This window comes from Crocodylus siamensis, chromosome 10, assembly GCF_052110815.1.
Source record: "Crocodylus siamensis isolate JL-2025a chromosome 10, ASM5211081v1, whole genome shotgun sequence".
Lineage (NCBI taxonomy): Eukaryota > Metazoa > Chordata > Crocodylia > Crocodylidae > Crocodylus > Crocodylus siamensis.
The window spans coordinates 36,967,636-36,992,427 of NC_143404.1; the positions used below are offsets into that span (position 1 = coordinate 36,967,636).

General features: G+C 45.1%; 2 protein-coding genes across 3 annotated transcripts; one reads left to right on the plus strand and one right to left on the minus strand.

Annotated features, from left to right (window-relative positions):
- Positions 1-1,327: 1,327 nt before the first annotated feature.
- Positions 1,328-14,410, minus strand: CD14 (CD14 molecule). 2 transcript variants are annotated; one of them, XM_090020977.1, is made up of 3 exons: positions 13,670-14,410; positions 7,111-7,541; positions 1,328-3,855 (listed from the first exon to the last, which is right to left on the minus strand). In XM_090020977.1, the coding sequence occupies exon 3, from the start codon at positions 3,843-3,845 to the stop codon at positions 2,514-2,516; it is 1,332 nt and encodes a 443-aa protein (XP_089877103.1). In that variant the 5' UTR covers positions 3,846-3,855; positions 7,111-7,541; positions 13,670-14,410; the 3' UTR covers positions 1,328-2,513. The 2 variants fall into 2 exon arrangements, 1 of the variants encoding a protein (XP_089877103.1); XR_016438395.1 differs by lacking the exons at positions 1,328-3,855; positions 7,111-7,541 and adding an exon at positions 13,293-13,588.
- On the plus strand, positions 13,126-24,593 carry TMCO6 (transmembrane and coiled-coil domains 6). The gene is made up of 12 exons (XM_090020974.1): positions 13,126-13,281; positions 14,417-14,538; positions 14,793-14,902; positions 15,905-16,088; positions 18,050-18,154; positions 18,681-18,766; positions 18,998-19,114; positions 20,068-20,179; positions 20,308-20,485; positions 21,543-21,637; positions 23,673-23,840; positions 24,309-24,593. Exons 1-12 carry the CDS (start codon positions 13,200-13,202, stop codon positions 24,477-24,479), a joined length of 1,530 nt encoding a protein of 509 aa, XP_089877100.1. The 5' UTR covers positions 13,126-13,199; the 3' UTR covers positions 24,480-24,593.
- The last annotated feature ends 199 nt before the right edge of the window (positions 24,594-24,792 follow it).

Here is a 24,792-nt window from a genome sequence, read left to right on the forward strand (position 1 = left end):
TTGATTACTGTTACCTTGTAAATGCTGAGTGGTTTGGTAATTTATGTAAATTATGCTTAATATACCAGTTACAGTTAATGATGATAAACTATTTTATTTTCTTTCAATGTGGGCCATTAGCAGGTAATCAAACCAGGCTCCCTGGCTTTGTTCTCATCACTGCCAAATCAACAGCTGTTGACAGAGGCACCAGTAGAGAGGGTAGTAAAACTTGTCAAACTAGAAAAGCTGGTAAATCCCCATCCAGAGCCCATGGTGTGGCAGGTCACCAGTGTGGGGCACTGTCAGGGCTGTGGGTGGGGTTGTGACAGATATACTATCAGTGACAGGTGGGGTGGGGGATGTCTCACTTTGGACCTGGAGAGTCTTTTGGACCAAACCTGTTTAGATTTGGGGAGTCCTGTGAGAGGGCAGGTGCCGTTCGCTCTGAAGGGCAAATGAAAGTGTGCCAGGGTGCCCTCTTCAGGCAGCCAAGCAGTTCTTCATTCCTGGATGGAACCAGGAGCAGATTATGGGGTGACAGTACCGTTGTCAGTAAGGGCTGCCTGCTGCTGTTGCAAGAACATCCATGGGCCTGACTGTGGGGTGAGCATCATGCAACTGTGACTGACATGACAGCACAAGGAAAAATAAATCAATTATGAAGCACTGAGGCTATGAGCTGCAGTCCTGTGAGCAGGAGGGCACCATTCGCTCTGAAAGCCAATGAAAGTGCTCTTCAATTTAGGCAGCCAAGTGCTTCTTCATTCCTGGGTGAAACCAGGGGCAGGTGATGGTGCCGTTGTCACCCTGGCCAGAGCATTGCAGGGGCGGGGGGATGGGGGTGCAGTTGTCTGTGCTGGTGAGCAGAAGATTGATTCATGTTGAGCTGGATGCACTGCTACATATAGTGTTCAAATATGCACATTATACACAAGCACCTAAAAAATTGCAGGTATCCTCTCTCTCTCCTATCTGCAAATTAAAGCGGCATCTGGTGGACAACGGGCTCACTACATAAAACTGCAATGGCAGCTGGTGGACAAAGGGGTTTCTTATACATCATTCAATAAATTACCATGTATACTTGACAGATCCATGGATGCATCATATTAATTTGTGTCAATGCAAACTAAAATACATCAGGACGCTTATTTGGAATCGCAAACAGGTCATTTAAATTGTAAAAAAAACCCATACGTGTAAACTGTGATGCAGTTAAACTGAAAAAAGGGGCAATTTTTGTCATGTCTACAATAGCCCTATATGACGTGTTGTAAAGGGACATCACACAACTCACATAGCTGGTTCTAGTCTTCCATAAACAAAGATCAGCCATCCCTTTTGGTCTAAACTCCTTTTATTTCAGGTCAATCAAAACAAAGGAAGTACAGAAGTAAAGTCTCCCTGAGGGGACCTGAGAATGCCTTCACTGTGGTATTCTGCCCTGAGCTGTGTGGATCAGCCCCTTGTTTCTGGAGGTTGCAAGCTTTTTGAGAGTTGAAAGGCATGGTGTGCAGTGAAGGAAAGCTTTATGTTAAGTAGCTAAGTACAGTGTGCCCTAGGCATTAGCAAAAAGTCCTTGATTTGTGAACTGAGTACATTGGGCTGAATTCTGATCTCCTTCCACTGATGTAAATCTGCATTAACTTCTTTGATTCAAAATAGCTGAAAGCAGTCTGCTGCCTGTATTGTTGCTAATGCTAAGAACCTGTCTACATACCCAAGTTGTACTGTAACTTTTTATACCAATACTGTCAAGGTGCTACAACTCCCATACTGTGCATGCAATTAGGCTGGTGCTTATATAAAGGCCTTCCTCTTGTATAACTTATTCCAATATGGGAAGTGGAATAAGCCATGCGTTTATGTTGCATCTCCGTAGGGGCTGTATGGGTATAATGGCAAAAAACTTGTCTGGTGCAGTTATACTCATAGAAAATCTGCATGTAGATCCAGCCTACATGCATGGGGCAGGAAGTATTCAGTACCTCACTGGCAACTTTCACAAGGACCTAGCAGGTAAAGGCATTAAACTACTTTGTGTTATGGAGTTTGTCTGGATACAGAATTCAGATCCTCTTCTTTCCAGCTTGCCCACTCCAGACAAATACAGGCATGATTGTGCTGGGGATAGTGCCAGAGAGTGACTGGGGAGTTTCTATAATGCTACTGGAGCACCAACACTTTTCTAATCACAATGGTACTTTAAAGTGATGGCAATACATTTGCTAACATCTCAGATGTCTGCAACCTCCCAACAGATCATCCCTACAAATGGTGTGTTGAGGAGGCTCAGACAGTGGTGCTTCACTGGTGGTTTCATCTGTTTATTCACAGGAGTTGGTTGGTCCTTCTAATCCTCTAGCCTGAGCAGCTATCCCAGGAGAGCTCATCCCACAGGCCCTGGTGCTGCAGCAGAATTGGTCACTGAGATGTTTTGCCCTTGCAGAAACAGTATGCCTTATAGCCTTTTTTCTGTTGCATGAAGGGAAGAAGCTACAGCCTAGGAGCAGGGCTGGCCAGACTGTGCTTTATGTCTGGCAAATCAAATTATTCCAGCCACACATCAGTATGAGAATGGCACAGACAGGAACAATCACTGTGGCCCTGTTGACGTGTACTGCTGAAACAGGCACATCTTTCACCAAAGTACCCTGGTAATGGGGTGGGGACTTACATACATAGTCTTGAGGCCAGCCTTGCAGCAAGGACTCTGTGTTTGCCAAGGCCTGGATTTCACTGGCACCTGAGCATGAACAATTATAGGGATTCTGACCTGCCTTCACATTCCGCAGGTGTCTCAGAGACCACAGCTCTTCCTTTGAGAGATGTGAGATCAGGTTTCCATCTAGAATAAGGACTTCTAAAGCAGGGTAGTTCTTGGCTGAGGGGACAGCATGCAGTTTGTTATTGGACAAGTGGAGTTCCTTCAGGACGTGGAGTGGGAGGTCTAAAGCATGAAGATTATTGAAACTTACATCTAGTACTTTAATGTTGGGAGGCAGAGGTATGACAATGTGATCTATGCCTGTACTGGACAAGTTAAAGATGGAGAGAGAAGACTGCCATAGACATGAAGAGGAGGAGGAAGCTGCAAGGTTGTTTTCACTCAGATCTAGGTGGGCTAGATTGGTCAGCTGCTGCAGCATTTCACATATGGTGTGGTAGGAGATCAGGTTATTGCGACGGAGTTTTAGTACCTGTAGCTCTGGGAAAGCTCCCTGGCAGAATGAAGATCCCAGACTTTGATCTTGGAAGTGGTTTTCTGATAAATCCAGATGGTTTAAGGTTCTAAAAATTTTGCCAATACCACATGGAACATGGGCAACCTGGGACTGTGTCACAGTCAGATTCTGCAGGCTCTCCAGCCAGCTGCTCAAGCTGGAGAAGTCCTGGGCTCTGTCCACCAGGGAAGTGGAGGTCACATTGTGAAAGTGTAATGATGCGATTGGCAAAATCTGCCCAGCCATGTGAGCCCAGCTGGCATTTCCAAGGAAGGTGCAACTTTCAAATTCAAGTGTTGTGACTCGAGTGTAGGAAAAGAATTTCAAGACAGATGCCAAGAGAAGCTCTGGAATATCAAGTTCTCCAAAGATCACCTTGGTTACCATCAGAGTTCCCAGCATGTCAGTTACTGATGGTTCTAATTTGAATGGTAAGAACCCTAAATATTTCTCCAAGTTTCCTCCTCGAAACTCAAATTCAGTGGCAAGGAGACAACGTGTGAGACTTCTTACAGTTTTCTCAGATAAATGTAAGCAGATGCAGTGCTGCTGGGAGTTATTGAAAAAGCATCTTCCTTCTACCCTGGAGAGTTTCAGTCCTGTGAAGAGCAGAATCATCAAGTACTGAGTGATGTGCATGATGATTACCCTAGAAAACATAAGAGTATATCTCAGACCTTTGCTTATTAGTGGTGGGGCTGATTTAACTCCTGCAGGTGTGACCTACTCTCACTGAAGTCTGTAAGAGCAACTTGTACTTAGTAGTAAGAAGAAAACACGTGATATGACAAAACTGTTGGGGCAGAGGCAATATCTTTTATTGGACTTACTAGATAGCTGCAAAAATATTTCTTTTATTTGCAAGCTTTCAGGCCTAAATGCCCTTCATCAAGCAAAGGAGAATTCAAAGATTGTAAAATTTCTCCTAGGTAGAAACAAAACTTCATATTGCACAGGGAAACTAAAAGCTGGTAAGGTTCTCCTGGGTAGGAAAGTTCATTTGTAAAAAGGCTGCTCCACGAGTATGCAAATTAGGCTCAAACAAAGGCTGGATCATATTGTTTATCTCAGGTGTCAGATGGCATGTAAGTTGCTGAATTTTGCTTCTTTCTTAAATTGTTCATGTTGTACAGAAGAACTAAAAGATGGTATTGTTTTCTGGGTGTTAAAGTTCATTTGTGAAAAAGCTGCTTTGTGGGTATGTAAGTTAGGCTCAAACATAGGCTTGAGCTGGTTGTTTACCTCAAGGTGACCAATAGCAGGCAGGATGCTGGATTGTGCTTCTTTTTGCTTATGTTGTGAATTTTTTGTTTCAAAATGGCTAACTATGAAGTTTGCAAATAATTTTTTTTTTTGCAACTATCTAGTTGTTGTAATAAAAGATATTGCCTCTGCCCCAAAAGTTTTGTCTGCCCATGCCTCTAGACCAACACGACTACAACAAAATCATCTGATATGAAGCCTTCTCACATCTACTGATGCCACATTCCCCTTTTCATTGTCTTGGATCCAGTATTGGCCTGGCACACCCAAGGGATCAAAAGGGGGGGAAACTGGAAATGCTAAATTACCTTGCCCTAATTACCCAGGTAGCTCATTTGGTAGACTGCAAGACTTAACTTCAGGTCATACGTTCATAATATGGTGGGTTTACTACATCAAGGAATCATAGAAAAGTAGGCCATATCATTTATGTAATGCAAAAGGTCAGTATATTTGTCAACTGAAATGAGTGTGGTTTGAGTCCACTCAGAGATGTTGGTTGGGAAGTTGATGTAGCTGTGGATAAAATTAAACAATTAATTATTTAAGTGCAAGTTAGATAAACATTTGTCTTGGATGCTTCAGTCAGGAGTGAATCTGTCTCAAGCAAGGGCTTGGACCAGACGATCTCTTGTAGTCCTTCCCAGCCCTATGAGTCTATGAACTCATAGTCTAGTGATCTGAACGCAGAATATGGGGCCAGTAACCCTTTTTTCATTTCCAGTCATGACAGGGGCTACACAAACATTTGGTTTTTACTGAGAGAATCACTGTTCTCCTAGTAGAAATCAAAAGTGTACAGGCATTCAGACTTTTTCTCCCAGAACAAAAATGGCTCCTCCAGGAGAATAACCCTGGGACAATAAGGACTACAACACTCCTGGAAGACTGAGTATCACCAGTATCTGTATGGGAAGGCTTTCACCATCATAACATATCATAAACCTTTGGTAGAATTATTTAAGGAAAATAAAGCAGTACTCACTATGGCAGTGGCACAACTACAGTGGTGGGCTTTGACCCTAGCCGTGTATAAGTACAAGGCAGGCTATCGGCATGGGAATGCTAATGCCCTGAGCAGACTACCACCACTGGACTTAGCCCCTACAAAGGAGCACCCTGGGGAAGTACTCTTGCTGTTGGAACATTTGGAACAGACACCAGTGAAGGCTCCTCAGATCAAAATGTGGACTAGGCAGGATCCTATCCTGTCTAGGGCAATGCGCTACACCTTGTTGTACAGCCAGACAGCCCCCCTTCCATTTTTTTGCTAGGTGTCCTTAGCAAAAATCTTTCTGCATTTATGGCAATGGGACATTTTGTGCAAACTGGGGCTGAACACATGCCTCCACAGCAAAAACATCTCTCCAAGTCTCTAAACTTTTGTTGAGAGCTTTGCACTTGGTTTATGGGTTCATGTTGAGTTTCTTAATTGTCTAGATGTAAATCCTGTACATTTTTCACTGCCGCTTCCATGGCAGTTGCCACCTTTACACGTTGTCCCAGGTCAGGTCCCTATCTGCTAGTAATTGTTATTGGATTTTTACCTCACCAACTCCACAAACAAATGTCTCTCATCATATTCTCTAGGGCATTTCCAAAAGAGCAGTGTTCAGCTAGCTTTTTATGCTCAGCAGTATACTCTAAAATAGATTCACCTTCCTCCCTCCTTCTGTTATGGAATTTGAAAAGTTCTTCAATAGTGTTTGGCTTTGGAGTATAATGTTCAGATAAGACCTTTTGCAACTCTGCCAAATTTTTATCTCCTGGCTTTTGAGGTTGCAACAAACTTCTTAAAAGGGAATATGCTTTGCTGCCACAAACACTGAGAAATATTGCCTTTTGTTTGTCCCTATCAATGATTTCATTAGCTCGAAAATAATGGTCCAATCTTTCAACATACTGCTGCCAATCCTCAGTGTCTGAATTAAATTCCTCAATTTTCCCATAGAAAGACAGATTTTTTCGCTGCCACTGTTAAGTTCCTTACTTAACAAAGAATACTGAGACTTGTTTTCTCCATCCCCAAAACAACAGGCTGTTTTATTCAGGAACAAACAACTAACTAATGAAAGTAACTCTGGACAACAGAGGGTGGGGTTCTAGCTCCATCCCATAATAATGAGGATTAACAATTTGACTCTATAAATTGCCCGATTTTTACTACACTACTCCCCTCCCCTTCTCCAGACCAGGATCACCCCTGTCTCAGGAAGGCATGGAGAGCAGGGGAGAGGGGGTGGCTACAGATTGAGTGTCTGTACAGCTCCCTCTCCTGGAAGGATTTCTACTGGGAAATTAATGGCCGGGAACATCTAGTGACTCACTTCACAGCCTATTATGGGCAAGTTGTCCTGACTCTCTCCATTTCTTAAACTAGGATTTTAATAAACACCATCTTCACAGGGGGTGAAAGTTGATACACAAATATCTGAATGGATAAAGTGCTATTCTACAGGCCTGACCCTGATCTGGGCTCTCAAAGAGCAGTATGGAAAATGCTAGTGATCAAAGGTTTCAAAGGTGGTAGGAACGCCTTGCTTGTTTTCATTCTAAATGTTTGTTTCAGCTGCTCCTGGGTGACTAGGGAAGTGATTTCATTCCAGCAACATTGCAGAGAGGTTGTTATTAAAAGACTCACCTGCCAAGCTGGGAACTGGGATCTTTTCCAGCCAAGGAAGTTGCTCTTGCTTCTGAGAGTCCTTAATTAAGTTGCCAGGGATTTTTCTTCTGGGAGTGTATCTGCTCTGGTAAGTGTGATCCTTTCACTCAATGACCTACTGCCTTGAAGAGGCTCCCAGCTGCTATTTCTTCTTGTGCAGCCCTGCTGCTTCAGTTTTCTAAAAACCCAAGCCAAACGAGCACAACTGCAGCTCTGACACGCAAAGAGGAAGAAGATTTCTGGGTGATGGTCATTTCATAATCCTGTTGAGAAACTTCCTTCCCAGAACATGTGAGCCAGCAACAGGCTTCTCCAAGACACAAAAACTGATTGAGTCTGTCGTAATCTGTTGTCCAGAAATCACTTCTGTTTCATTTCCTTATTGCATGCGTTCACTCCCCAAATGATGCCTGTTGAAATAAAGCAGTCCTGGACATGCCTCATTAACTTCAGCAAAATGTTAAATGAGTGCTGTAAGGTGAATTTTTGATGATTCCAACTTGCTTTACAAGTTTATCTTTTTATATATTTTGCTCAGAGTGGGCTGCTGTCATTATGAGAGTAAATTAATCAATCACTTTGAACAAGCCAATCACATTTTATAATTCAGTCTAAATTCTACAAATTTATGTATGGTTTCCTGACAACCTTTGTGCTCACATGCTGTACCATACCAGTGTCCAATCATTTCGCTTGTTCATGTGCCACCATGCTGTTTCCTTTAATGTTTGTCAAAGTCTGATTTGTGAAACCATATCCTTTTGCAGCTTGCTTACTGACATGGGTTACAAATAAGTTATAAAATTATGTCTTCAGAAATACATAAAATAGCTAATTAATTATATTAAAGCACAGATAGCTCCCTTTAATGTTACAGTCCCCTCCTTAATAGGGGCAGACCTTGGTTAATGCATGGTTTTTACACATGAAACCTAATTTATGCTTTTTTAAGAAAATGCATGTGCAATTATGGTATTTTGGGTTTGTTTTTTTTTTAGAGGCAGCATTTTACACATATTTTTAACCTTTGCAGGAAGGACTTTACTATTTTTTTGAACCCACACTTGACTTTGAATGCATGCTGAAGCTAAGGATACATTGTTTGTGGTACTTTTAGAGCTGTTAACAACAAGAGATGATTTTACACATTTTTTTTTTATTGTGGCAGTAAACCACTGGAATCATTGTAATCAATTAACCAGTGCTTAAATGACCCAATTACAATCTACCTTTTTTTTTTTTTTTTGTGGGGGGGGGGGGGGGGAGGTATTGGTTCCAGACGCTATGATTACTATATTGTTTGCTGCTTGAGCTGAATGAGGTGCACAGCTTCCTTTTACAATAGTTGCTGGGTTATTAAACCTGATAACATAACTCACTGTTGTTTTTTTTTTAGTAGTTGGAGCCATTTACAAACCAAACCCAAGAGTGTTTCGGTGAGACTTTTTTTTTAATACCAACTCTTTTTTTATATGGCATTAAACCATATGGTGCCAAAGCAGTGTATACTACATAGCAGTTTTAATATTACACTTTAGTAAAGGCAGTGCTCATGTTGCTAGCTGTGAACTGGACACTTCACCATTATTACCATTTTTATTAAGTATTTTTAAAGTTCCAGTGCTTACATGAGCACTAGCACCTCTTTTTTACAGGGTGTATGTTTTTGTTCTACCTAGCTGAGGACTTGGGGTGCACACACAACTGGTTTACATTCCATACCTTCATTTTGACTACAGCTCCCAAACCTTGTTCTGTGACAGCTAATTTTAGTACAAAGGGCTGATTTGGGTTTGGATATGCCAAGGCAGGTGCTTGCATCTGTGCCATTTTTAATTGGGTTATTGCCTTCATTTGTTTTTTATTTTGAAACTATTTTTTTAGAAGCTTAAATAAGGGTGCAGCCTTTTTAGCATACTTTTTTATAAATGTTTGGGAAAATTCAGTTCAGCCCAAGAATGATTTTAAGGAAGCAATATTTGTGGGTGCTGGTAATTTTGAAATTACCTTAACCCTTTATTTATTAGGATTTTGGTCCTTAAATTACTATTTTTGCTTTCAAAAAATGTATATTAGATTAGGTGCCACTTGCTAAATTTTTTACATTTTTTGTTCAGTCCAGAGGCAAATTTAAAATTTGATTTGTTTCAATGGCTGCACACCTGTGCTTCTGAGGAATTACATGTAAATTATTATTATTATTTTTTTACTTCTTGCAAAAATATTTGTTTTTGGTTTGGTAAAGGATTGGGGGGGGAGGGGGGCTACTGATTTTTTTTTTTAAAGGACTTTACTATATTTGCCTTCCAGAACTGGAATGGGGAGGAGTTATTACTGAAGAAAAGCAGTGCCTGTATTTACTAACATATTTTGCTTAGGTGTTTCTTTTTCCTTTTGAGAGATGGAACTATATATTTACAATTGGTTGGCCCCATAAGTATAACATGAGGGCACTTTTTGTATGGCCACCTTTGCTGACACTGGGCATTCCTATTTTCTGGGGGAAGCTGAGGATTTCTGCTATTTTTTTTAAATGTTGGAAGCCCATGGATGGGAAATGCATTTTAACCTGCAAAACAAAACCAAGAAACAGTTGAGGCAGATGCCTCACTAAACATTTGGTTGTTGTTTTTAGGGGTTTTGCCACCTTTTCAAGCCTTTAATTGGGATGTATTTTAATTAATTATAATTATATTAAAGCACAAATAGCCCCTTTTAATGTTACTGGCTAAGGCCGCACGCTCCAGGACTATGGTTGTCATGGCAGACTTCAATTACCCAGACATCTCGTGGGAGGATCACTCAGCAAAATCTGAGCAGTCGCAAAGCTTCCTCTTGTGCGTGGATGACCTCTACCTGACTCAAGAAGTCTATGGGCCAACGAGAGGCAAAGCGCTGCTCGACCTGGTACTGGCTACAGGGGATGACCTAACTGGCGACCTAGTGATCGATGGAAAGCTGGGTGACAGCCACCACGAGCTGATCACCTTCACCATCTGCCATAAAGCTGGCAAGTCAGTCAGCAAAGTGGAAATCCTTGACTTCAGAAAAGCCAACTTTGACAAGCTCAGGAGGCTTGTCAGGTTGTAAGGGACCATGACCCCAGGGAGAGGGTAGTTGAAGAAGAATGGTTGCTCCTCAGGGAAGCAATCCTCAATCCACAAACTAAGTCTATTCCATCTCGGAAGAAAGGCAGCAAGAGGGCACAGCAGCCCCCCTGGCTCTCCAGGGACCTAGCAGACCTCCTGAGGCTAAAAAGAAAGGCCTACAAAGGATGGAGGATGGGATTCACCTCCAAAGAGGATTATTCTGCACTGGTCCGGTCCTGCAGGAAGCAAACCAGGAAAGCCAAGGCTGCAACTGAACTCCAACTAGCTTTGAGCATCAAGGACAATAAAAAGTCCTTTTTCAGATATGTGGGGAGCCGGAGGAAAAGCAAGGGCAACATTGGACCCCTGCTGAACCAGATGGGGCAACTGACAACTGACGTGCAGGAAAAAGCCAACCTATTAAATGGGTACTTTGCGTCGGTCTTTCATCAGTCCCATGGGACACCCATGTCCATTACGGGACAGGGAGGTCCTAGTGATGGAGATCCCCTGCCCCCATAAATGCTGACCTCATGAAGGAGCATCTTGAGAAGCTGGATACCTTCAAGTCAGCCAGCCCTGACAATCTGCACCCCAGGGTACTCAAGGAGCTGGCGAGCATCATAGCCCAGCCTCTGGCACGGATCTTTGAGACATCCTGGCACTCTGGTGTAGTGCCCAAAGACTGGAAGAAGGCCAATGTGGTGCCTATCTTCAAGAAAGGGAAGAAAGTGGATCCAGCAAACTATAGGCCCATCAGCCTGACTTCTATCCTGGGGAAAGTCTTAGAAAAGTTTATTAAGGAGACCATCCTTAATGGATTGGCCAACACCAACATCCTAAGGGATAGCCAGCATGGGTTTGTTGCAGGTAGGTCTTGCTTGACTAATCTCATTTCCTTCTACGACCAGGTAACCTATCACCTGGCCAAGGGAGAAGAGATTGATGTCATATATCTTGACTTCAAAAAAGCCTTCGATTTGGTATCCCATGTTCACCTTTTGGTGAAACTGGCCAACTGTGGCCTTGGGTCCACCAGGATTTTCTGGCTGGGTAATTGGCTCCGTGGTCGGACCCAGAGGGTAGTAATTGATAGCATTCAGTCATCATGGTGTCCTGTGACCGGTGGGGTCCCCCAAGGCTCTGTCCTTGGACCTATATTGTTCAACATCTTCATTAATGATGTGGAGTCAGGAGCAGACTGGCCAAGTTCGCCAATGACACCAAACTTAGGGGCAAAGCATCCACGCCAGAGGACAGGCGGGCGATCCAGACTGACCTGGACAGGCTCAGCAAATGGGCGGATGAGAACCTGATGGTTTTTAACACCAAAAAATGCAAGGTTTTCCATCTTGGGAAGAAAAATCTGCAGCATCCTTATAGGCTTGGCAATGTTATGCTGGCTAGCACTATGGCAGAAAGAGACTTGGGGGTCATCATTGACCACAAGATGAACATGAGCCTTCAGTGTGATGCTGCAGCTACTAAAGCAACCAAAATGCTGGCTTGCATCCATAGATGCTTCTCAAGCAAATCTCGGGACGTCATTCTCCCCTTGTACTCGGCCTTGGTGAGGCTGCAACTGGAGTACTGCATCGAGTTTTGGGCTCCACAATTCAAAAAGGATGTGGAGAAGCTTGAGAGAGTCCAAAAAAGAGCCACATGCATGATCAGACGTCAGGAGAACAGACCTTACGACGACAGGCTGAGAGCCATGGGGGTCTTTAGCCTGAAAAAGTGCAGGCTCAGGGGTGATCTGATGGCTATCTATAAGTTTATCAGGGGTGACCACCAGGATCTGGGGGAACATCTGTTCACCAGAGTGCCCCAAGGTATGATGAAGTCGAACGGTCATAAACTACTGTGAGACTATTTCAGGCTGGACATAAGGAAGAATTTCTTTACTGTCCGAGCCCCCAAAGTCTGGAACAGCCTGCCATCGGAGGTGGTTCAAGCACCTATACTGAACACCTTCAAGAGCAAATTGGATGCTTAACTTGCTGGGATCCTATGACCCCAGCTGACTTCCTGCCCTTTGGGCGGGGGGCTGGACTTGATGATCTTCTGAGGTCCCTTCCAGCCCTAATGTCTATGAAATCTATGAAAATAAAACTGCACTTTCATTGTAAAATACCATCTTGATGATATAGCCAAAATCCAGACTTGATTCTCAGATTCCCCAGGTAAAATGATGTATGCTAGTACGGCAGCAGAATAAACACCTCTTAGGCCTGAGGGATATATGGTAATGTGTGTTAATACACTGTATGGTATCCATATTCCCCATAGCAACTTTCTGTCTTGTCCCATCCCATATTACAAAAGCATATGAAAAGGAGACCTCCTGTGGCAGAAAATTACAGCTGCAGCTTGTAAAACCTTGTGTATATTCTCTGCAGTGCCCTAGGTCTGTAGGGCCTTCCTGTGTCTTGTTTTCAGGTAGGGGACTCAGTTCCTTCCTCAGACTTTTCAGCTTGTCCTGCTAGTATGATGAGACTGCCTGGGGCTCTCCTTTCCCCAGCTGTTTCTGTAGCTAGGATTACTCCAGTTCCCACAAGGGTACAGGAGAATCATACAGCCTACCTTTTGCTCTAGCAGCCAGGATCATCTCCACTCTTGTCCATCCCTGACAGTCAGAATCACTTCTCTGCCTGTTTGATCTCCCTTTCCACCCTCAGATTCAAGATCCCACCAAACCTGCAGGTTGTTTGCACCCTGATAGCCAGGATCACACTCATGTCCTCACGCCTCATCTGTGCCCCCACGCAGGATTTAAGAGCAGACAAGGCTCTTTGGGTGAATCGAATATCTTTTATTAGACCAGCCTACACCCCTGTAACATGGAAGAGTTCAAGGGGAAAGTCAGTGAAAAGTCTGAGGACGGGCAGCTCCCAGGCCCCGGCCCACCGGCTCCCGGAAGTGCGCGGCTCTCTGCTGCCGCCGGCGGCTTCCTGCGGGGCGGGGCGCCTCGGCCGCTGTATGTGGGGCCGGCGCGGGAGGCGCGGGCCCGGGGCCGGCGGCCTGGAGGAGCTGCGCGCCCGGCGGCGCCAGCAGGAGGCAGGTGCGCGCGGGGCGGGAGCAGCCCCCGGGGCCGCGGGCCGGGCCGGGCCGATCCCGTCCGATCGGATCCGGGCAGCGGGGCCGCCTGCCTGAGGCCGGCTCCGGAGAGGGGCTGCTCCAGTTGCCCGGCTTCTCTCCGCGCCCACGCGGGGCCGCCGCTCGTGTCTGTCTCGGCCAAGCAGCGCGGGCCTCAGGCCGGGTTTAGCTGCGGCGGGAGGCGGCTGCTCTGGTGCCCGGCTTTCCTTGCGCCCGTGCCTGCGCCATCCTGCGCCAAGGCCCCATGGGCTGCTGCCCGCCGGGTCCCCCACCTGCATAATCGCACCCCCTTTGGCCTTTCTGCCAAGACTCCCTCAGTCCCCAAAGGTTCTGGCCCTCTTCCTTTTCCTTACCTGCCTCCAGTTTGACTTGGACCAGTTACATTTGGCTCCTTGCTTTGAGGCCAGTCTGTTCAGCAGGTGTGCTACTCTGATCCCCTACCCCTGCCCAAGCTGTTGCTCTGCTTTCTGCTTCCTTCCCTGTGCTCCCTGCCTGATTTGGGGCAGGGATCAAAAACCAAAGCAACATCTGTCACTGTGCTGCCTGTTCCCTCCCCCAGTAGCCGTATGCCATACACAGAGGCTGCCTGTGCCACGGGTTGGCTACCCCTGATTTACATTATGGCTTGGTGGTAGTGATAATCTGGGCCTTCTTTTCAGCATCCTTTGACTCAGAAACTCTAAATGCCTTTCTTACATCTGCAAATATGCCTCCATGTCTTCTGTTTTTGTTCAGAACTCCAGCTTGCCTCTGCTGTCATCCCTGAACTTTTCCCATCTCAGTAAACCGGCCTTTCATTACCTCCATTATATCCAAGTATTCAGATGCCTCAGTTCTGCCTTTGCTGTCCTGACTTGCAACTCCTAAATTTATGCCCAGACTCAGACCTCCCTTTCCAGTGTGTGCAAATTCTTCTTTTATTTATTTGTAGAGAATGTATAAAGCCCCTATCTTAGATGTCTTTTGCTAAATTATACCTACTGACGCACAGGAGAAAAACAGCAGCTTCTCCTAGTCACAGAAGAGCTCGTGCTTCAGTCGGGGGAAACTTGACTTGATCTGGAATGCTCTGTTGTCTGCAGTGATTGTTTTGTTTGTAGCTCTGAGAAAGGCCCGGAAGCAACAGCAGTTGATTAGCAAGAGACTTCTGCGGGAAGATACGCAAAATGGAGAAGGGAAAGCTGGTATGGAGATCCCAACAGATCCTCTGTCAGAGCAAGAGGTATAGAATTTATATATTTTGTTTTTGGTTCCTTTTCTGTTGATAAATTAGGCTTGTTTAGCAGTTTGAATTCTAAAAAAATTAACAAATGCTGCATAAGCCTGAGACATAGCACATAAGCACACCCTTTGAATTTGTAATGACTACAGGTGATCATGTCTTCAGTTTCCTCACATCTGGAGAGAAGGATGGGGCTTTAGACTTTTACCATAGAACTTTGTTGGAAATTTACCCAGCTTCTTGCTTTCTGCCAGGTGTTGCAGCTGCTTCAAGATATCCAGAAGGGAACAGAGGAACGGAAGAAATCACTGAGTTGCCTTCGACAGGCACTGCAGCACAAAGAGACACAGCAGAAATTTGTCAGGTTAGTCAGTCTGTGTTTCTGTGTTTACACCCTGCTGTCACAAATTTAAACTTATCAAGGACCAGGCTAGCCATGAGCCATTATATCCACTCTATTAGCAACCATTGCAAGGACAGTCTGTGCATCCACTTAGATGAACCTGGCCTACATGTCCTGTATAGCTGGGGTCACTGTAAATGTTTCAGTGAACCTGGGGACTTTGCTATGGTAAAAAATGTGGCTTATTTTAAAAAATGCATTAAAAAAGGCATCTTTTATGTCATGTCTTCCATGTTCTGTTGAGAACAAAGCTTGCAAGGACCTCTAGAGACTGTGTCATGGGTGCCATTGTGCTCTGCTAGGCTGCTTACAGGCAGGCCTGTGCTGTTAGATGTCTATAGGAACACAGTGGGTTGTGAGCTGCAGGCTGACTTGTTAGCCCATCTAGGTTGACAAAGGGAGGCTGAGAGCTTTGCTCTAGTTCTCTCTCCCTAATTTTAGCTTTCAGGACAATATTCTGCAAAGGGTTTCTACAAGGCCCTTCCTCTTAACTGGGAGACCTGGGTGCTGAACTCCCCTGTCTACATTGCCCCTGGTTTGCCTTGGGTTTCATTCTGTATATCTTCTTATGGGGGTTGTTGTCCAACCCCACAACTTCCCTCTGATTACTCAGTACTGCGAATGTCACATCACCCACTTGTGACAAAGTGACTTTGGAAACAGCAACTTTGGCCTCAAGAAAAAGGAAAGAGTAAAAGTGGGAGGAGGAGAAAACATGGAAAAGGAGAGGGATGGAATCAGTAACCAAAGATTGGGCCAGATTCATTTTAGTGTAACTGCAGTGAAGTCAGAGCTTTGGCCTTTCAGCTGAAGGTACTTAAAAAATGGCCAGGCCAGCCATGAACTGGGCTGGGGCTTAGTGCCTGCTTCACGGGAGATACTCTATCCTCCCCTTTGTGGGGAGTAGGGTATGAGGAGTGTGTGGGGAAGCAAAAGCAACAGTGCTGTACTTGGATTTTTCAGGTTAGAGGGCAGCATGCGGGTGCTAATTGGGCTGTTCACCAGCAGTCTGGCTGACGTACAGATGGAGGCAGCTCGCTGTCTGCATGAACTCTCACACTCCAGTGATCCTGCTGTGGCTGAGGCATGTTTGCCAGCAACTTCCTATCTCCTAACCTACCTCTCGGGACACAGTATAGAATTCACAGTAAGATACAAATCTTTATTTTGCTATTATTCTTGCTTCTTTTGATTCTTTGCTATTGGCCATATGCAAGCCAAAATGGTCTCTACTACAGCCCTGTAACTGCCCTCAGTTTCAGTACTGAGCCAGAGAGGTAGAAAGGTACAGGTCCTAGCGTGTAGTGATCTATTATAAGCATGGTAATTACTGTACTCCAGCAGACTCCAGCATCATTTGTATTGGTGTCCCTGTGCTGAAAAATGGGAGCAGGCCCACTTTTAACTAAAGCTTGTTCAACGAGCTATAGTTAAAAGCACCCCAGCAACCATTTTTCAGCATCGGGACACTGATGCATGTGACACTGGGTGCTTTTTAATTAGAGTGGCTCTTGGAGCCGCTGTAATAAAAGTGTTCCCCACCTTCCACTCTTGGAGCACGTGTATGAATGCCCTTTATGGTTCTGCATCCCAGGGTATTGTAAAAATGGGGAGAGGTGAACACTGAGGTTGCAAAATCTGCATATAAGGCAAAATGATTTTGGCCAGTTAAAATTATGGGGGACTTGCTGAAGAATGGGGCAGCAACATTAATAAATGCAAAATTATACACACTGGAGGGAGAGCTGTTTTATGCATACACCATGTAGGACTCACAATTAACTATCAACTTGGGAAAGGGACGTGAACATCTTTATGGACAACTCAGTGAAGACCTCTGCTCAATGTGCAGTTGTAGTCAAAAAACAAACTGGATGTAGGGCTGAAAGAGGCACCAGATAAGTGGTAATACAGGCAAGTGTGTAATGCTTTTGTGTAAGTAGGTGGTGCATCTTCATCTCTCATACTGTGTGCAGCAGCAGTCCCTACTTTGCAGAAAGAAGATTGCACTAGTGGAAGGGTCTCAGAAAAATGTTGGTTAAAATGACCAGGGCCTTGGAAACTCTTTTTCAAAGAGACCTTGAAAAGATCAGGAATGACGGACCTAGTTTCAGCCTCAGAGGAGGCAAATAAGAGAGAGAAAGACATAAATGCATATAAAATAGTGAATGGTTTGGCTTAGTTAGCTGAAGAGCTTCAGTCCTTCCTGGGTCATAACACAAACAGGGGGATGGTAATGCAAACAAGTTCACAGCTGATTTAAAGAAAATATTTTTTCTGCTTTGTGTAGTCAGGCTGTGGAATGTGCTGCTGTTGGATATCATGGAGGCCAGGAACTCAGGAAGAATGAAAGCTATAGACTGTCATGCAGATAACAACAGTGCCTTGAGTTCTAACATTAAATGCAGCAGCAGTGTAACAAGGTTGTGGAATCTCTATTCTTGAATAATTTTAAGATTAGATTAGACAGATACTTGTCTAGGTGGTTTAGACAGGGATGATCCTACCTTGAGCAGGGGGTTGGACTCAGTGTGACCTCCTGAAGTCTCTTTTCAACAGCATTTTGGACAGGATAGAAGACAATCTCATGCTTCAGGGTTTAGCCAGTCTCCAACTACTGAGGATCAGGAGGAGATCTAGTGTGGGAGCTCAACTGTCCCAGCTTTGCTGTTGTGGGGCTTTTTCATGTTTCCTTTGAAGCATCTGGTTCTGACTATTCAGAGATAGGAGACTTGTCTTAGAGCTTGAATCTGATCCAGTCTGACAGCTCCTACATTCCTATGTTGGAGATGAAGGTTGCTACAGTTTTTTAGCAAGTCTTAGGTCCCTGACACGCTGCTAGTATGGCCCTCAGCTAGCCATGACTTCCTGCATAAGCAGGGGAAGCTGCGATCAGTGAAGTTTTCAGTTGGCATTAGTTTCTTTGCCTGCTTATCCATCTGGAGACCATATCTCTCTTGCCTTAGGGTCAGCATACAGGCATCTCAAGGTTCTGTTTTCTGCTTTAGAGAGAATATCTCTATTGCTAGTGGGGCCCCTTTCACCAGGTTGGGCTGGGGCCCTGGTGGCACATAGGGATAGATGTATTTTCTCACACGTGTCTTTCAGGAGCTGTGTTTGTACACGCTGGGGAACTTGGTAGTGGAGAGTGAAGCAGTGAGGAAGCAGCTTCTACCTCAGGGCATTATTTCAGCACTGGCCTGCTGTATCCAGGTGAGTGACCCATCTGCTTCACCCCAGATTCTTCCTCTGGTACCTCTTCACATGTCCTGCCAAGCAGGAAGGTGTATTCCCTGTGTAGTAAGTTGCTGTAGTCATGAATAGTGTTTAAGTGGCAGAGAGTAATTCCTTCACACAGGCCATTTGCAAAAGATGTCTTCCTGTGGTGCAACTGGGGTGCAGCTTGGAACTGTTATGATTTTGAGTTGCTAGGCTTGCATTTCAAGGGTAACTGTCTGGGATTTGTGCTCTTTCTTACTAGGTCCCTCTAAGTCTCTTATCTGCAGATGAGTATAGAACATTTTTGCCATGAGAGATTTCCCAGAGTACTGGAGGCTCTTGGCAGTGGCTTGACACATTTAAAGCTCCAGTGAAATCAAATGCAACCTCTCCCCTCTGCATTACATTAAGAGCTGTGTTATATGTACTGTCTTGTCCCCTTTCTCTTGTAAAGTGGATGGAGTATCTGATTCTTATTGGGTTTGTTTCACAGAGTTAGCACTATACTCTTTGATTTCAGTCCCCACACGAGGCAGTGCTGGAAGGCCTGGGCTATGTCCTGTCGCAACTCCTGCAGGCCAAAGAAGCTTCCATTGAGATCATACCGTAAGCAGAACGCCCTTCTCATGTGAAGATGAGGCTTGTGGCTGAATACCAGGGATCATGAAGCATCATGTGTCTCAGAGCAAACCCCTAACAAAATCTGGGGAGTTCTGGGGGGAGGGGGTTTATCCCTTGTCCTGCAGTTCAGGTGGAATTTTCCACAATGGGGATAGTGTTGCTTGTCTTTAACCCCCCTTTAACAAAAATTCATATTTCTCTGAATTCTGTCGTTAGCTTGGTTCTGGACTCTGCTCTCCCCCAGCACATGCTTCAACTGGTTTGTTCCAACCTGGAGTTGGGTATGGGAGTCGCCGTGGAATTTGCTTGGTGTCTTCATTACATTGTTTGTAGGTAAACATATTATTATGGGTTTGGACCTCTCTAAAGCTGGAAGGGCATCCAGATACACAGGCATGGGTGAAGGTCCTATCTGTGAGATTAACACTTGAAAGAGCTGATCCTTAGTACTTCTTTCATTTACTCTGTGCTGAGTGCTTTATCTTAGAGACTGGGTCACTCTGTGTGATGCTCTTCCTTTCATCACCTTGGGCAGATCTCATGGGGAGAACTGACTTATGGATTTTTCCCTTACATGCTTCTCTGGTTACATCCAGTTTGGATGGGACTTGTTAGCTGTAATCCCTGTCACTTGTGCTGAGGCCATTTGCAATCTCGTGTTACTGACTTTAAACTGAAGACTTTTCCTAGGCTAGTGACTCTCCAGCTTTTTCATCCTGTTATTCTGCCTCACTTGTGTGGCTGTGTGGTCCAGCTCATATCAACTTTGTGCCACTGTTTTCTTCAATCTGTTACTTGGGATTGGTTTGAGATGAGGCCTTCCTTATTGAACTGTGTAATCTTATGCTGCAGTGTCACACAGCTGCTTCAGGGGTATCTCTGACAGCTTCCCAGGCTTAGAGGAAGAAGGCGTGCACAAAAGGGCAGAGATAAATGGATGCATGCTGTGGGTACCAGTCTGCAAAATGAACACTCTCAAACAGTTTAATCTCTAACTTGTTCTTTTTCATGCCCTGAATTTGCTAAAACATTGTTTTCTGGGGATTGATATGTCCCAGCAGCACTCTACTCAGAGGTGAGCTACCCTATAGAGCTTCCCTGTGAGCACAACTCAAAGTTGTTTGTGACTTGAGAGAGTGGAAACAATTTGAACCCCATGTGTTTTGCTAGAGCTGCAGTCAAGCCAGAGAAGGCAACAATACTGGAAGGTGGATAGGGTAATCTGGAGTTTTACTAGGTTCTGTGTTCTCTCATTGAATTCTCTGTAATATTCCCTTCCTTTGCAGCTGCGTGAATAATGCCTTGTTAATATCGCAAGGCATCATGTCCACCTTGGTGCTGCTTTTGTTGGAACTTGCTTCTATGGTATCAAAAGCAGTTGCTGATGGCTTGGAGTTGGTAAGTAGAAAGGTGGAGTGGTCACTGGTTGGTTGGTAGAGTTACCCAGTGGGCTCTGTTGTCTGAAGCATTACTGCAGGAGGGGTACAGCTGCTTGATTATCATTGCTGGTTTTCTCACTGTTTTAGCTGATCTGCCCTGTGCTGCGGTGTCTCAGTAACCTACTTGCCGAGGAGATGGAAGGTTGTAACGTGCAGGTCCACGATGAGCGCTTGCTTGTGGCCTTGTTTACTTTCATGCAATATTTTCTTAACCACCACCTGTTCATCGTACAGGAGTGTCTCTGGCTTCTCAACAACCTCACAGGTGAATTTATCCTGCGCTATGGGTGGTCACCCAACCTAACAGGAAGCTCCTGCACTTGTCAGCAAAAAACCCTGCTAGCATAACTAATAATGGGAGTTCCTTGGATTTGCTCCAAATTAGTCTTGATTTACATTTTTACAACCTCAGAAGGAATAAAGCTTCAAAGAGACCTTGAATCAGAACCTGTGATACTGCAAGTGGCCTTTAAACTAGGACTAGAGTCACATGCATGGAGCTGGTGCCAGGGTCTCTCTTAGGGAAATATAGTAGTTTAAAGCACTCCTGGACAGAACAGGCATTAGCTCACCCCAGCATCACCTGTTCTCTAGATCAAGCTCTTTTCCTTAAGCCTGAGAGTTTCTGCCTCTGACAGGTTCTTTGCTATGCTTGATGAGGAGTGTCACTGGCAATTGCTAAGATTTCTTATTTATATGTTCTAAGCTCAGTTATTCTGAGACTGATTCTGTCACAACATGCCTCAACCTATGCAACAAGCATTCCTTTGTGTGCAGCATTCCTTCCCCTCTCCTACCTCGTTCGGTGAAAGCTCCATTTGAGTCACGCCAGCATCATATCCAGGTTTTGTGAATCGATTCTTGGCCTCTTGTGGGCTCAGATCAAGCGTAGTTTATGCTTACCTAGGGAAAATACTGTAATCACCACATCGGCTTCCAAACTGCACTCGGGGAAGACTGCTCTGCTGGCATGGGATAGTACCTGTGTAGGTAATGCATAGTTAACCTTGGCTTTATACCCACTTTATGAAAATGGGAGACTCCTCCCTAGCTTGCTCCTAGGGCCTTATGGTTAAGGGCAAGTGAAGCTCGGGAGCATCCAAACCCCAAGCCTCCGGGCTTGGGCCTGCAAGTAGGATGCCCACTAAAGAATTTGGGAACATCTGAAGCCCCAGGTGGGGGTTGGAGGATGTTTGCCAGTAGTAGGGCCACTTATGGTTCTAGACTAACTCATGGATTTGGAATTGATTTGGCTTGGAATACAGAAACTTAAAAATTATTTATATATCAGGTTTTGTTAATACCTTTCTCTTTTCTCTTAGCTGATGAGCCTTTCTTCTGCTCTGCTCTGCTTACCCTGGACCTTATTCCAGCTCTCCTGCAGCTCTTGCCCTGTTCCCGGATGGTGACTTTGCTGGTAAGGCATCTTTTACAACATAGGAAAAAGTTTTCTTTGGCAAATGTCAAATTACTAGTGGTCTGGGAATGCAGTTATAGACTGTTGCCTCTGTGTGCCCTTGTACCAGGGGTTGAGTCAAGCCAGAAGACAAGTATAGTGTAGGAACACTCAGTACTTCTGTTGTTTGGTTCTGCATGTTATGTTTGGATCAGACATTTTACTGGTCTGACATCAAGGTTGGGGTCAGTGTCACACTCTTCAGCTGGTTAATTACTCTCTGTCTTGTTTATTTTTAAAGGCACACCTCTGATGCTAGTTGTTAGACTCTCTTTAGAAGTCCGATATCTCCTGCCCTTGGAGGCTCTCTGCTGCCCAGGAAGGATGAATTATTAATTACGCTCTTCCTTGAGTCATGGGAGGAGCTGCATTGATGCAACTGCTTGCCTGACTGTTCAGGTTCTAAGTTTTCTAGAATATTTGGTGTGGATAATATGATATGCCCAGTACCTTCTCTCTCTAAAAGGAGGCTGTCCCAGCTGACTGCATCAGGCAGACTTCCCCAAAATTAGCAGGGACCAACCAGAAGATGCTCTAATTTTCAATTAGTAAAAGGAATAACACTTATTGGGCATGTCTAAGTGAGACACTTACTGCAGAGCTGCTTGCCTGATTAGCTTCACAGTAAACATTTCAGCATCTACACATGCAGCCCTATTAGGGTAAATGAAACTAATAAACTTTTCGGCAGAGTAATACCTGAAAGTACAAGTACTATCCTGCTGTGGACTTTTCATGTGCAGCACTGCTTGTGTAGACACTGACCCATCTGGCTGGGGCACAAGGGTGCTTCAGTCAGGGGGCTGCCTGTCGGCTAGCTCTGTACTGGAGCACCCTTGTGCCCCAGCCAGTCCCTCCAGAGCACATTGAGTCAGGTCAGAGCAGCCCCAGGCTGGCAGGATGACATTCCCCCTCTCCCCCCCACAGTTCCCTGCCAGCCAGGGCTGCTCCAACCCAGCTCAACATGCTGCATTCCTGGGCACATGTGTAAATGCAGCACCTGGGAGCAATAAACTCCAGTGCAATATGTGCCAAAATTTATTCCTGTGCATTAATTAATGTAGATGCACCCACTGTAGTGCAAGTCAGCTGAGAACAGAACAGGACCCAGTGCTTCCAGTGCACTGCTGGGGAAGGAGCAAATTCAAGAGCAGTCTGTGTGAAATGGTTTTTAATAATCTCTAAAAGGTTCTAGAGCTGCAGCATAGTTAGGGTGGGAGGAGGACACAAGGAAACAACAGGCATCCGTGGTAAGCAGACACCAGACTTACTGTATCAGAACTATCTCCTACTCAAGTTTTCCCTTGGGCTGCCTGCCCAAGTGCCATGCAGACAACTCTAGAGGAATATGCTGTAAACATGCCCACAAATGGTGAGGCAATTTCCCTCTGTTGAATCCAGACAGTCAGGGAGCATGGGGGACAGAGAAATTGGACAGTTCCTGAGAATATTTCCTGCTTCTCCCTCTTTGTTGATATGAGTTATGTTGCCCAGCCTGCACCAGTCTTTGGCAGATAGAAGTGTAGGAAATATAGTTTGAAGTACAAGAATGTTATAACTCAACTTTGCAGCCAAGGGACACACCACACAAGCTGCATGTTGCAGGGGCAGTCCCTCCAGGATCTCCTCCTGCTGTGCAGGCTGTGCCAGCAATATAAGCCCCTCTGCTCTTTGGGCTGTGCCAGTGGCATACAGATGCCCCCTACCCCCTGCTGGACCCACAGCACACAACTCCCTTGTCTTCCACTTCACAGGCTGTGCTGGCAACATAGGTACTCTGGGCATTCTGCTGCACAGAAGTGGGAGTAGTGGCTGTCAGTGCCTGCAGGTCACATGTTAACTGCTTGTGGGCTGCACACTACTAGCAGGCTGCTAATTGGACAGCCTTTTTACAGATGGTTTACAGCCAGAATAACCAGCCATAGTTACCTCAGTGTCACCTGGGTGGCAGTTGTGGAGTTGTGCAGCTTAGCATACTTATGTCTTCTCTCTGTAGGTTCTAACAGTGTTGTGCAACATAGCTGAGAAGGGCTCTGCCTACTGCCAACAGCTACACCAGAAGGTTGTGCTTTCTTCACTGATCAGTACCCTCACCCTCTCTGATGCTGAAGTGGCAGGCCAGTGCCTTGAGCTGCTGCATCTTCTCTTCCTGCATTGGCCAGAGGTACAGCTTGGCTGCTTTTCCTTGTGTTGTCCAAACTAGTGTGTTGTTTAAAAAGCTTTAGTGCATTTAACTTCACCTAACACAGAACAATGAAGCAAAGAATGTTGTAGGGTAAGGTGCTGGTGACACGTGCTGACCTATGCTCACCTGTACTGAAAATACAGTCCAGGGAAACTTCTGGTTTTTTTGCCACCACCCAGAACCAGGAGAGTTCAATTTCCATGGGTTTGCCACAGCAATATGAGACCGTTAAACTACCTTGTCTAATCTGAGCATTGCACCTGGATATTGTTGTAGCAGGCATATTATAAATTTAACTAATCCTTAAACCTCATTTCCAAGAGCTGGTAGGATGAGTTGGGTTATATTCAAGATCTGAGGCAGTTCAGTTCCAAAGGCTTCTGTGCAGCCCATGTGAACAGCTCCCAGTCTGGGCTAGCTCTAATTTACTGTCCACTTCTGGAACAGGCTGCTGCTGACTTTTTCAGCCACGCAGGACTGCAGGCCCTGGAACAGCATCAGCACCACCCAGAGCTTCAAGAACGAGTAAGAGCACTCATGGACTTGGCTACCCAGCCAGCTGCAGCCTCACTCTCTTCCTTGGTTTCTTCAGCTGCTGTACCATCTTCTGTCCCCTAGCGGATACTGCCTCCACACTAGTTACTTTTCTTATTAGTCACCCCACCAGTTTTGTACATTGATAAATATTTTGGAGTTTAATAAACCATTTTATGATGTCCTACTTTCATATTATGATCCAACTGCACTGGCTAATTTCTGATAAAGTATCAGTCTGAAAACTTGAGTGATCTTACAGCCAACTAGCTGGGAGATCAGTAAGTGGTACCTAGGGGAAAGGGTGCCATAACTAAGCATTATTGGCAAGGTTCATTGTATTGGAATTTGAGATTACCCAGCCTAGCACACTCACTACTAGAGGGTAGCTTAGTAT